Source organism: Nestor notabilis, unplaced genomic scaffold (assembly GCF_000696875.1).
Source record: "Nestor notabilis isolate BGI_N333 unplaced genomic scaffold, ASM69687v1 scaffold2356, whole genome shotgun sequence".
Taxonomy (NCBI): domain Eukaryota; kingdom Metazoa; phylum Chordata; class Aves; order Psittaciformes; family Psittacidae; genus Nestor; species Nestor notabilis.
In genome coordinates, this window is record NW_009931289.1 from 180 (window position 1) to 12,826 (window position 12,647).

Consider the following 12,647-nt stretch of genomic DNA (forward strand, 5'->3'; position numbering starts at 1 on the left):
TTATGCTGGCATTTAAAAAAAGGGGGGGGAGGGGGGAAGGAAAGCCAAAAGAAACATAAAAAGCATATGTTTTCATCAGTAAGGGGTTTGTACCTTTGGAAAAAGAGCAGTGCAGAAGTAAAACTTTGTGCTCTCTGCTGCTACAAACTCAGCCTGTACTTAATTGGTTTGACAAGTACAGTCCTCTGTTTTGAACTTGAATTGAGTTTAAACTAGATGTTTTTCTTTCTTTTCATAGAGAGCTAAAGATTTGGCCATGTCTGCTTCTGGTTTTCCTGGGTTTACTCCTCAATCTATCCTCAGATCCAGCCTTCGCACCACACCCCTAGCAACTCCCTCTGCATCTCCAGGACGATCAGTTACTCCTCCTCTGCGAGCAAAGGAACCTAGAATATCCTTCAGGGAAGAGGGCTCAAGTGCAAAATGGACTGTTGGGGTAAGCTGGGCTGTAGTTAGTGATTTTTACAGTTAAAGGTTTTCTAGACTGTGATTTGCTTTAGCTCTTCTTTAAGTTTGCCAAAGCTCCTTAGATTGAGAGTTGGAGTTGCTGGGTTTGCTTAGTCATGTAGGAATAGACTCCTGCTGCAGAGAGCTGGACTGTTGACTGTCCCTAGCCTGAAAGCTCTTGGATTTATCTCTCACCTTGCACCATGTGAAGCATTTGTAGAGGTTTCCCTCTGGAAGCTGTCCACTTCTACTCCTGCCAATTGGATTCCCTGATTCAGTTCATCATGTAGTTGTTGAAGGAATGTACCGAAATCAGGGGCTGAACAGGGGCACATGCTAGTATGAGCTTCCCATACATATAATAACATACTGTCTTTTTCTAGTTCTTCTGTACTTTTTCTTGCTTGTTGCTCAGTTGAAACAAGAGACACTCTCTCATATATGAAGTTCTTGCTAAAAATGCAGTGTGACCAGGTTCATTTACTTCTAATGTGCTATCAGCATAGTGTACACTAAAATATTGTAGTGATGCATGCAACCTGAAAAGGTGAGCAGGCAAAAAAGAGAAATTATGACTTACGATTTTAGTTATGCAAAGCTCCCTCTTCTTGAAAACATAGTAGTGAACCCAATGAACAGGTTTGATATGACAGCAGAACTAAGTATTTAGAAGACTCACTTCATCTTAATTCTCCAAGGCTGTGAAAGGCAGTCAAAAGTGTGATTAGTTTTTATACTCTGCTTTAAAAGCTAAGCTAGTGTTAGAATGAGGTTTAATTTTTTAGCTCCTTTCTTAAGGTGACACTTTTTAAAGTTACAAATATTGGTATATATTTGGGGTGGATTTTTGTCTTGCTTTGAAAAAGCATATGCATGTTATTTATTGATTTTATTATTTTAATTTTTTTTAAGGTAACTGCAGATGATAAAGTGCTGTCTGAAGCTTCATCTGAGCATCATCACAGAGTGGTGGAGGACGCTTGGCCTGAAAGTAGAGTTAAAACAACTCTCTTCACTCTGAGCAATCCTGAGAAAGATGGTGCTGAAATGGAAGAGTCTTCAGAAAGCATACCTGGAGATGGTTTGGAGAATATGGATGTCAGCAAAGAAAATAGTAATGTTTCTGCGAGGTCAGACCAAACTACTTTGGAGTATCACGATGCAAAATCACCTGGTGATTTTGAAGATGATGTAATCTTTATAGCTGCTAAGCCAGCTAGTTCTTCCATTGAAGAGACTGCTGATTTTCAAGAATTGGAGAAGGAAGAAGACAGTGAGATGGTTGAAGATAAACTGTTCCAGATGGAAGAACTAGACTCATCAGAACTAAGGAAAGAAGCTGGTGCGTTTCATACTATGATAACCTAAGTTTCTGAATTAATTCAAATGTCTTCAAAAGATTAAATTTCCAATGAATGCAGCAGTTAACAGTGAGTCCTCACAGGTGTCCTAGGCACTTCCTTGTCCTAGGCTTTAAAATTGCCACTGTTTAGAGTCCTTTTTTAGCTATCCTGGATATCATGAATGAATAGTGCTTTGGGCTGGCATCTCTTGTATAATTGCAGCTGAGAGGCAGCAGTGATTTGTGGAGAGTTTTGAGGGATGCAAGCTGAAAACTTAAGCTTTTGGTTATGTTTTAGGGGTACTTCTGTAGGCTGTAGGGTTTTTTTCAGCAAGTTGAATGTGTGGTGTACTTTGACTAGATAGTTCTCTTTTTCCTTTTTTTTTTTTAATTTATTTTTTTATTTTTGTAAACTACCGTATTAGTTTTCAGTTGAATAGTTTTCTTCTGGAAGTAAGTCTTTCTGTGTCTGCTTCTTAATACAGTTGTGCTTGCTCATTTTGGTAGCTCAACAGCTTATGCAGCTTTTTCCAGACCTATTTCAGTTGTGTTTGGAAATTCAGCTCATTCGAGGCATTCCAGCTGCTGAAGATGTGTTCATATGAGCAGTTCTGCTGGCGCATTAGAAAAGTTGTGGCTCACTAGCTGTTGAGAGGTGATGAGCTGGGAAGAAAAGTAATGCAGGAAAAGGGAGAAGATGTGCAAACACAGCTACAGTCAGTGTTTGACAAACAGAGCTGAGTCCGTTCAACTCCTTACAAAAAAAGTTTGCTATTCCTGGGATATGTCTGCAAGTGTCAGAGTTGTGTGTCTGGGGTCTTGAAACACTTTGTCTGCAAAGGTAATTGCTTCTGGGTCTGGAGGAAGCAGACAGTTGAAACAAAGAAGAAAAGGAGGATGTTTCTAAAATTGACCCTGTTGAAATAAGAACAGGATAGTAGGCAGTTGGGTTTTGATGCCGCCAGTCAATCATCAGAAAAAAAGAACAAGACAAGACCTTAGATGCATTCTTGCAGAAGAGGGGAAATGGAGTCAAAAAAGGAAAGAGGCATTGCTGGAATGAGGTAAATTATCCAAAGAAAAATAAGAAAAATTCCTGCCCAATATTAAGAAGGATATTTTCTGAAGTTTGTATGTATTAAGTCAGTAACATACCAAGTTTAGTTTGTAAACAGAGTATCACGTCATTTTGTTTTCTGAACTGAAATTATGCATTATACTACTTGTTTTACCGGAAAGAATTCAGGTCTTCTGTACATTTGAAGTCATGGTAGCAATATTTTGTTTGATCACTCTCCTATGTGAAATGCATAAAGGCTCACTTTACAATCATTTGTACGTTTTAAAACAAATTATGTTAAGTGCAATGGGGAAGTAATCCAGCTGCCCGGTTTTGTAGGATTTGTGGAAGAATTAAATGCTGAATGTCGTACCCTTCCTGACAATGGTAAATTGGTGTTTAAAGCTGCTGAGGCTGCTGCTTTTGGGACTGCAAGTGAAGGGTAAGTTCATAAAATAGATACCTCTTTGGGTTTGCACAACACCTAACTGCTGGCTTCCCTGTGTTTGAAAACTATGATTTTGAGCTGTTGTTGGTTCTTTCCTGTGTTTTTATAGATAACGGCTTTTCTATTCCTGTCTGTCTATGAACAAAGCTAATTTGGCATGAATATAAATCAAATCAAAGAGATTAGCTGTCAGTCTGAGCCTTTTTTCCTCAAATGATTGCAGACCCCAAAGTATGATGAAAAAGACTTCATTCAACAGGCTAGATAAACCTTTTTACAGTTTGAGGGTTACTAAGTACATACTGTGAACATACGCTCTGCTTTTGTCTGAGAGTTATGTAGCTAAAAATTACACCTGAGATTACTGCAACTTTAGTAGGTTCATTTTGGGGTTTGAGTTCCTGTCAGTCTTTTATACACTTAATCTTTATTTACTGTGTGTGCTCAATTAGCAAGTGCTTAGTGATGAAGACAATGTTAACAGTGAAAGAACCCTTAATTTCATCTGGTAACTTACCGAACAAAAGTTTGTGCCAGTGTTTGTTCTAAACCTCCAATACAGCAATTGCATTCTTTCTACAGAAGACAATATATTATTTAATATAGCTCTGTTGTTATTATGTAGTGTTAGATAGCTGGGAAAAATATAAATACTTGATTCATTGCATACAGCGAGTAATGAACTCAAAGCAGGTATGTTGGTAAAAGAATTTCTGGGTTGGTTTTGGTGGGGTTTTTTCTGTTTTGCAACTTGAAGATTTTACAGTGAGAAAGTAGTATGTAAAGCTCTTCAAGGTTTGTTTTGGAACTTTATAATTTTCTCTCTTTCTGTTCATAAAGTGAAACAAACCACGAGGAGCCCAAGATGTCCTCCCCTTCGTCAGAAGAAGTCATGCCAGTTGCACCAAATCCACAGCTTTCTGAATCTCCAGAGGCAGACAGTGAATGTATGTACAGTATGTTGGAGTATGTGATGTGAGTTAAGCTAGCTGCATTCCTGAAGTAAAATGTGTGGTTTGCCATATCATTACAGGTGTGTCAGACTGAAGCAGTACTAGCAAGTTACTGTTAACTTCCATTAATCTGTAGAGAGACCACCTTCCTCAAAGTACTTTTAGAGAATACATAGTGAATGTTCCTGTTCTTGATAAAGATATTGAGAAAACTCATAGGATTAAAAATATTTCAAGGGGAGATCAGTGCCTATTTTGCTGTTGTACACCACTGCTGATTTGCATGCTATGGCATCTGCTGCTTGAGTTACTATTTTAAAAGATGATGCATCCTGGCTGTGAAGAATAAGTAGCCTTTCCAGCCACCATTTTCTCTGCTGTTGTTTTTCTCTGTGGACTTACCAGCTGATTTTACCCCTTCCTTCTCCCCCCACTCCCTTTTTTTTTTTTTTTTGTTTTGTTTTGTTTGTTTGTTTGTTTTGGGGTTTTTTTTTTATATTAATTGTGAGGTTGCCTCCTTTACCAGATAGGTAGTTCTGGAGAAAGCCCAATATATGTGGCAGTATGGGAAACTGTGTTGATTGCTGCTGCTCCCGCTGTTACTTCCTGTTGCTGAAACCTGTCTCATTTATATAGCAGTTAAGTTATAATTATATAAATCTCTTTCCAGCTGTGATAAGTATCCTTGACAGTGAGGATGTGGTCAGTGCTTATTCAGAAAGGCACCTTGAGAAGTATGTGGATTTGCATAAAGAACATAACCTAGAAGCAACTGAAGTTGAAGCTGAAGTTCCTTCTCCACAGGAAGAAGTAACTGCTTCTAACAATCTTCCTAAAACTGAGGAAATGAATGTAAGTAAACTATTTTCCCCTTTTGTTTAAAATAGAAAACATTTTGCAAATGGAGGGCAGTCCTTTCTTCCTGACAATGAGGAGGCACGCAGAAACATCTCTGTTTCTTTAGCTGGTTAACACAAGTTAAAACCTCATTATGTAAGTGCAAGTCTGTTTTTCTATACCTGTAACACAGAACAGAATCTGTCAAGACTTGGGACTTTGAGAGCTGTAGTAGCAAACAATTCCTTACTGACACAAACAGTTCCCAGTAATGAGTTAATTTCAGTGTCAAGGTATTTCCAACTACTTAATTTTTTACTATTTTTTTTTTTTTTACCACACTTTTTTAACATCTAAACTTTGTGAACTGTGAATTTTTTTAATGGCTGTTCATATGGACTTAAAGTCAGAGCTGGAGATTCTCCACTTGTCCCAGGTTTTCCCTTGTTGTTCTACTGGGACTGATGAGTTAATTGAATTCATTGTGGATGTCCTCTAAGTACCACATAGAAGGATACTGTCAATTTCTGGTAGGATTATAATCACAGGAATTAGTAATACTGATTGGTCTTAAGTAACAGAAGATGCTTTTCAGTGTCCCAGATTTCAGATAAAGTCAAAGGGGTAGTCACTTACTTAGCTCGATATGGCTTTCCGATTCAGGGCAATGCTATAGAGAAGATTATTATAGACTTTGGAATACATAAATTTTTTGATGGGAAGAAAGGATCAGGGACACGAGGCAGTCACAAGGCTTCTGGGGTCATTCATGTCGCAGTACAGTGAAGGTTTTTCTGCTTTCTTTGTAACTGGTGCTTACTGCTTTATACATGCACATTGGGTTTTGGCTTGTCCACCTTCACTGAATTTAGGACAAACTCCTTGTAGCTTTCTTGTTCATAGATACGTAAGCATGAAAGGAAGTTTTTGCAGACAGGTCTTTCCTAAATTGAGTTTTGAAGGATGGCATGTTGCTATAATGTGACACTTCAGCAACTTCTGGCAAGGCAGGAGGCAAGAAAAGCAGATTCCATGGAGACTGCTGTGGAGTGGCTTCTTCCTTCTGCCACTGCTGGCTAGCACTATGACTTAGAGGCTCAGGCAAAGGTGTTTACACACTAATTAAATTCTTGTGACCATTTGAGTCACTTGAAATATGTAACAGGTGGTACTTTTGTTCTCAACATAAAAGCTTGAGTATCTCAGGTGGATCTAGAAGGAAAGAGTAATTGCTCAGTACAGGGAGCTACAAAACATGAGATGGAGCTATGTAGAATATATGTGTTGCCTCATGCAATCCAGGTGATTCTGTAAAGTGCAGTGCTGAGTTGTCAGATGTGATACTTTGCCAGCTTGACTGAGTGTTATGGTCACAACTATCATGACTGAAACTTGGGGAGCGTAATTCTACTTGAACGTGGGTAGGTGCAGAGGTGGTCACTGTGTAGATTTGTGGTCAGTCCCGAAAGTACTTCAGTGTGATGATTACTGCCAGTTGTGTGTGCAATTGTGTTGTAAAACTGCTCGCTTTGTTTTGTTCACGGTGGTGGCAAACTGTTAGTCAGGAGCAGAAATACCAGCAATGGAGCATGTGACTGCATACACTGAGTACTCTGTTCTCTGACCCTTAAACGCATAAACTTTTGTTTGTAGTGGAGAGTACTGGTATGTTGCTGACTTTATATTTGGGGGTGATCAGAAAGGAGAAGCAGCATTTCACTGTCCTCAGTTTCATCTAGCTCAGTTTCATCAAGCTCAGTTTGAAGTTAGTCTGTTTGGTAATTGGTAATGTATTAACAGACATTTTTTAATTTCAGGTTATTGAATATAGTGTGGGTAAGGCACAAACCTCAGAAGAAGCACTTGAAACATCCCTATACAGTGAACTACGTCCGTCAGGCAACCTTCAACACAGCTGTGATACTATAGAGCAACAGTTTGCTTGTGATTTGCCTGATAATGAATCCGATGCAGCTGAGGGAGATGGAGAGCTTTTTATACCCCAGAGTAATTTTACTTTAGTCTTAGAAGGAGATGAAGGTGAAGTGGAGATGGGAGACCCTACATTGGTAGATGATTCTAAAGCAGCTGGCACAAGAGAGGAAAAACCTGTGAGCAATTTAGGAAATACTGAAAACCAAGAGCATGTTACAAACTCAGTGTCTACTGTAACTAGTGACCAGGAATCTCAGAATACTGCAGCGTCACTCCCGTATGTGCCTGAACCCATTAAAGTAGCCATTGCTGAGAACTTACTGGATATAATCAAAGACACAAGAAGTAAGGAATTTACATCTGAAGCTGTGGAACAATCTATTCATGAGACAATAGGTAAAAAGGTAACTCGATTCCAGAAGGCAAAAGCTTCCTTAACAGCTGTGCCAGAAGGAGTGGAAGATGAAACCAGCAGACATCAAGTGGATTACGTCATCACTCCTAGAACACGTGCCAGGGGACAACTGAGAAGTCTGAGTATTCCGTCTGCAGGTGATCCGCAGCTACGGAACACAGAGAAACCAGTTCTCTTTGGACTGTCTCCTAGGAGAAGTACCAGGCGAACAAAAGAAGCATCTGAGACTTCTAGCCTTCAAACAGAAGAAAATGCTCAAGAGGAGCAAATACCTGTGACACCTGTTACTCCAAGGAGAGGTCGTAAGCCTAAACAAACTAATTTAGAAAAAGTAGAAAGTGGCCATTCTGATGATCAAACATTGTCTGTCAGTACAATGTCCACAGCTGTTACTCCAAGAAGAGGTTTAAGGAGAGCAAAGGAAGCTGCATCTGCGCTCCTGGAAGAGGCAAATGAGGAAACATCTCTTGCCAAAGGTAGCATTATTGCTTCTGCTACTCCCAAAAGGACTAGAGGAGGGAAAAGTTCAGTGGGAGATCCAGAAACTGATGGTAAGATAAAAACAGCAGTCAGTCCTGGTAGAAGTGCGAGAAAACTGAAAAGCATTAGTTTACAGTTCCCTGAAAATACTGTCAGGGATCAGGAGGTGCAGCTCAGTGACCAACTCCTCTTGCCTGTGCCAACTAAAAGAGGCAGAAGAAGAAAAATAAGTTCATCAGAAGTTTCAGAAAATTCTGACCTTGATCTATCTAAATCATTGCTTCCTCAAACAGAATTTAAACTTCCTGTCACTCCTAGAAGAAGTGCTAGGAAGGGGACACAGAATCTTCTGGCAGACACAGAAGCTATCTCCACTCAGGAAGACACACCTTCAGGTGGGAAAGTGGAAATCCTTGATACTCCTAGGAGAAGAGCAAGAAGAATTCCACAGGCTAAACCAGAAAAAACGGATACTCATGAGCAAACACCTGCACAGCCAAATGAGGAATCAACCACACCCAGGACTCCAGTTAGGACAGGGAGACGGGGCAGAAAGAGGCGATCGGTACAGGAGGAAAGCACAGGGGAGGAAGCCTTGCCCCAAGGACCTGGTGGCAGTCCTTTGCTGCCTGAAGACACAAACCCATCAGGATATAGTGAAACACCAAGAGCTTCCACAGATCGTATTACAAGAACCAGATCCCACAAAACTGCCATGCCTCAGAAACTGTCAGTTGAGGAAAATGAGTCTTTCCTTTTCTCTCCTCCTCTCACAAAGCTGAAAAAGAAATTTAGAGGTAGGTGCACTATGTTTATACACAAAATAAGACATGTTGCTGTTTTGTACATGACAGAAAACTGGCTATGGGGATGGCTTTAAGTATTGTAAAGAATGTAACCATGCAAACCAAAAAATTGGGAAAGAGGTCTTTCTGAACTCCACGTGAGTGGATGGTCTTGAGTAGAGTGAAATGAAATTTAAGCTGAATTTTTGTCAAGACCTTGATTTCTATCAGTCTTGAAAACTGGAGATTATCCGGTTAATATGTGATTGTTACCATTTCCCTCCAACAGAGAAATAAAGAATTCTCATGAGCTTCCAAATTCTGTTCAGTTTTTAACTTAAAATGAGCTGCGTGTTGCAACAAACTGCAGCCATTTACTTATGTGATTGGTTTTTGTGGGCATAAACTTTGTTAGTGAAGTTACTGTGCAAAGGGTTCTTTTTATTGGAGTGCATAATAAGAATTTTATTTTGAAATGTGTAAGGACTGTTGATGTCTCTTGAACATATGTTTGATATTTACGTAATGTCTTTGATTATGTAAGTACAGACAAAATCACTACACTGGCTTATTTTTGTTTTACAAGTTACTGTAGAAGAGTGAATCCCAAGAGTGGAAAATTACCTCTACATTGAGTGTTTATAAGCCTGATTAGACCTTTTATTTCAGGAAGCTGTTGTGCTCTTGATTATTAGCTGCAATTTAATGTCATTCTCCTTTATGTATAATGTACATGCATGTTAACAATGCATTGTCATTTTAGCTGAGAAAGCAGACCATCCTGTGCAGCTGAAGGATTTAGACCCAGACTTGTCTTCTCAATTTGTCTTTTCACCCCCTCTTCTGAGGTCAAGAAGCAAAAATGTATCTGGCATTTCCCGAATTGTGACAGAATCAGTAAGTAAAAACTCTGGCTGTCTCATGTTCTTGATTTTTGCTCTGTATCACTTTTTCAAATCATGCTTTGCATTGCCTTGCCTTTTTGCTTGAAAGTGCATCTGAAAAGAGAGTTTTAAATAAATCAGGTAAACATCTTTTTTCCTTCATGAAAACTAGCCACAAAAATAAATATTGAATCTGTGTAAATCAAGAATTAATAAGGATTACTTTGCATTTAACAAAAGGCACAGTGGCTTCCTTAAAACTTACTTGGCATGTTACCTGTTAATTTCACAATTTGACCTTTTTTATTGACCGAATTCAGTATTTGAGGTGGAATATTTGTTTTTGCAGAGAGAAACTGTAATGCTTTTGGAAATAGCTTTAGCATGACTTCTTCATGAAGGAAGCATTCATTTATATTCTGTAAAAGTGTAAGAACTTGTGCATGACTAACATTTTTGTTGCCTTAACATAGGAGCTTCCAAGTAAAGAGGAAGAGGATACCAAATCCGTAGAGTCTGTGGGAAAGCAAAAATCGAAGAGAGGTAGAACTGCAAAATCAAAAGTGAAGAAAACAACCAAGTATGAAATTCTTCTTGAACACTTAATTACATTCCTTTATTGTAGTGATTCAGCTGTTAGCCACCTAACAACTTGTTCCTCACTTGGCTGAGCAATTCTGCTCTGACTTTACCAACCTGCCCATCTTGCTGGTCTAATTGGCACCTTGTTCTCTGGTCGACGTTTTAGTTTATTAATGGAAACAGAAGAGGGAGGGGATAAAAAAGGGCAAGTGGATCTTTGCAATGATGGCATACTCTTCCATTGTCCTATTCCACTGTATGAAAACCACACTCTTAGGGTCTTTAGTTCCCCACACGAGGCAGGAGGAGGTCAGACAATGAGTAAAGAGAACTTCTTGTTTCTGGTTCTTTCTGGAAAACTGTTTGAGGGTATTTGCCTTTTAAAAGCTGTGGTGGGGGATTCTGAAAGTTGGTATGAATAGTGACTGAGAATAATTGGGACAGTCTGGTAAGGAATGAAAGCAAAAGGAAGCTTATTAATGTACCTTTTCTACCTTGATCCCATCTCCAAAGAAAACCCATGAATAGGTCCTTGGCATTGATTTTTGTACTTCCATGTTTGTTTGTTTTTTCCTCTGCTAAATACTGTTGGTGATAAGAAATCAATTTGATAACTTTCCCCCCCCCAGATCCACAAGAAAAGAAGGTTCTTGGTCACCTCCACCAGTGGAAATAAAATTCATCTCTCCATTTGGAAGTCCAGTGGATGGAACAAAAAGCAAACAGAAAGAAACCGCAGACACGGCAGAGAAGACTCTACGAAAGAACAAAAAAAGACTGTCTAATTTTCCAAAGCCAGTTGTGCGCCGGAGGATGCTGTAACTGTTTTTTAAGTTTATATTGTACACCACTGTTTGTAAAGTCATCAAAATTGTGTGGATTAGTAAAAAGAAAAAAATCATTAATTTGGAAGAGATAATTTATATAAATTATTGTAAAATTTCATAAACAAATGGTCTTCAATAAGTAACTCCATATGGAGTGTGATTTCCTCAGTCAATGCAGTTTTCTATTTTATATTAAGACTTCATACATTTATATAATATGTAAATACAGCTTATTTTAGGAATGTTAATAAAAATGTATACTTCAAATATGCTTACTGTCTGATAGCTTTTTGAGGGAATAGTGGTTGAGTGGCCTGTATCGCTCAGAAGTCTTACTGTTGGTTTGCAAGAGTTGCTGACCCTCAAAAGTGAGGCCAGAGCTTTTTAAGCCTTTCAGAAGTTTGCTTAGAATTCCTTTAACGAGTCAACATTTAAAACATAGTAGTTTAAATTTTAAAAATTTTATTTGACCTTCTGGCACAAAGAATTGGGTTCACAATGTAAAGGGGTAATTCCTTACATTCACGGTTGTTGTACTGTATTGAAGTCAGAATGTAAACAATTGTATTTTAAGCTGTGCAATATTTTTTTGTATTTGTCATAAAACTTTGGGAAAGCTGCTCTTTAGTTCATAAAACAAGATCACACCTCAGATGTTTCACTTTTTTACAATTTGTTGTCAGCAAAAAATTAACTACAGAGGGTGTGATGCTTACAGTAGCATAGCAAATTTAAGGGGGTGTTACCCACATACTTTGAAATTTGAGCCAAAATTACTTTTATGAGGATAATAGAAATGCTACTATAATTGAAATAATTACTGTCTGTGAACATAGTTTGCAATATTTGAAGCCTGCATATCACAGCACTGAAAATCTGATGGTAAAGCTAAAATAATAGTCTGGAAAAGGTACAAAAATGTACAGAAATCTTAGTTACAAACCATCTTAATGAAACAATTCAAAAATAATCTTGGGTAATGAAATAAATGTCCCTATAAAGATTCAATTTGTAAAAATAAATTCAGAAAACCTATTCTTTTTAAAAGCGGACATGGAAGTACTATTTTGGTGTGCAGTCTTTTAGACAACGGATTATTTTTATGTATGTTAATTTATATATGGATACAACTTTGAAGACTACAGAATGGTGGAACCTGACATTAAACTTTTCATTTAGTAAAAACTACTACAGTTACTCTAAGAAATAATTTACTGGATAGCTAATACCTTGTATGTAGTGGATGAATGTATTAATAACAGACTAAGCTTGGAAAAGAAATTCATTCTGGGGCCATGGTTTTTTATCTCAGAACAGATCATTCTAGAGAAGTAGTCACATGCACATGGATTTTTGTTTTTATCCTTGGAATTACTCATGACTGAAAAAAGGATTTAGAGCAGGAAGGAAAAAATAAAAGCCAAATGTTGACTGTGAACGTGGCATCTCAAGTGAGACCTTTTAGTCAGGTCAGTAATTATTTACTCTGGATATTTTGTACTTGAACTCTACAGTATACCTAAGTCAGAGAGGAAGGGTGGGGGGAGTTCTAGCTGTAAATTTTTAAATTCACATAGTACAGAAATGCAGTGAATAGCTCAGAAAATGGGATAAAGGATGAAACTCAAAACCGGAATAGAAAGTGGATGTCA

The 12,647-nt window shown here is 38.2% G+C and overlaps 1 protein-coding gene across 1 annotated transcript; it reads left to right on the top strand.

The window, feature by feature from the left end:
• Positions 1-238: 238 nt before the first annotated feature.
• On the top strand, positions 239-11,260 carry AHCTF1 (AT hook containing transcription factor 1; the record flags this gene model as incomplete). Its single annotated transcript, XM_010015810.1, has 9 exons — positions 239-436; positions 1,360-1,789; positions 3,189-3,291; positions 4,138-4,244; positions 4,921-5,102; positions 6,905-8,714; positions 9,466-9,599; positions 10,060-10,166; positions 10,798-11,260. Coding segments are annotated over 9 exons (3,264 nt in total), but the record flags the coding sequence as incomplete, so codon positions are not given.
• Positions 11,261-12,647: the final 1,387 nt, after the last annotated feature.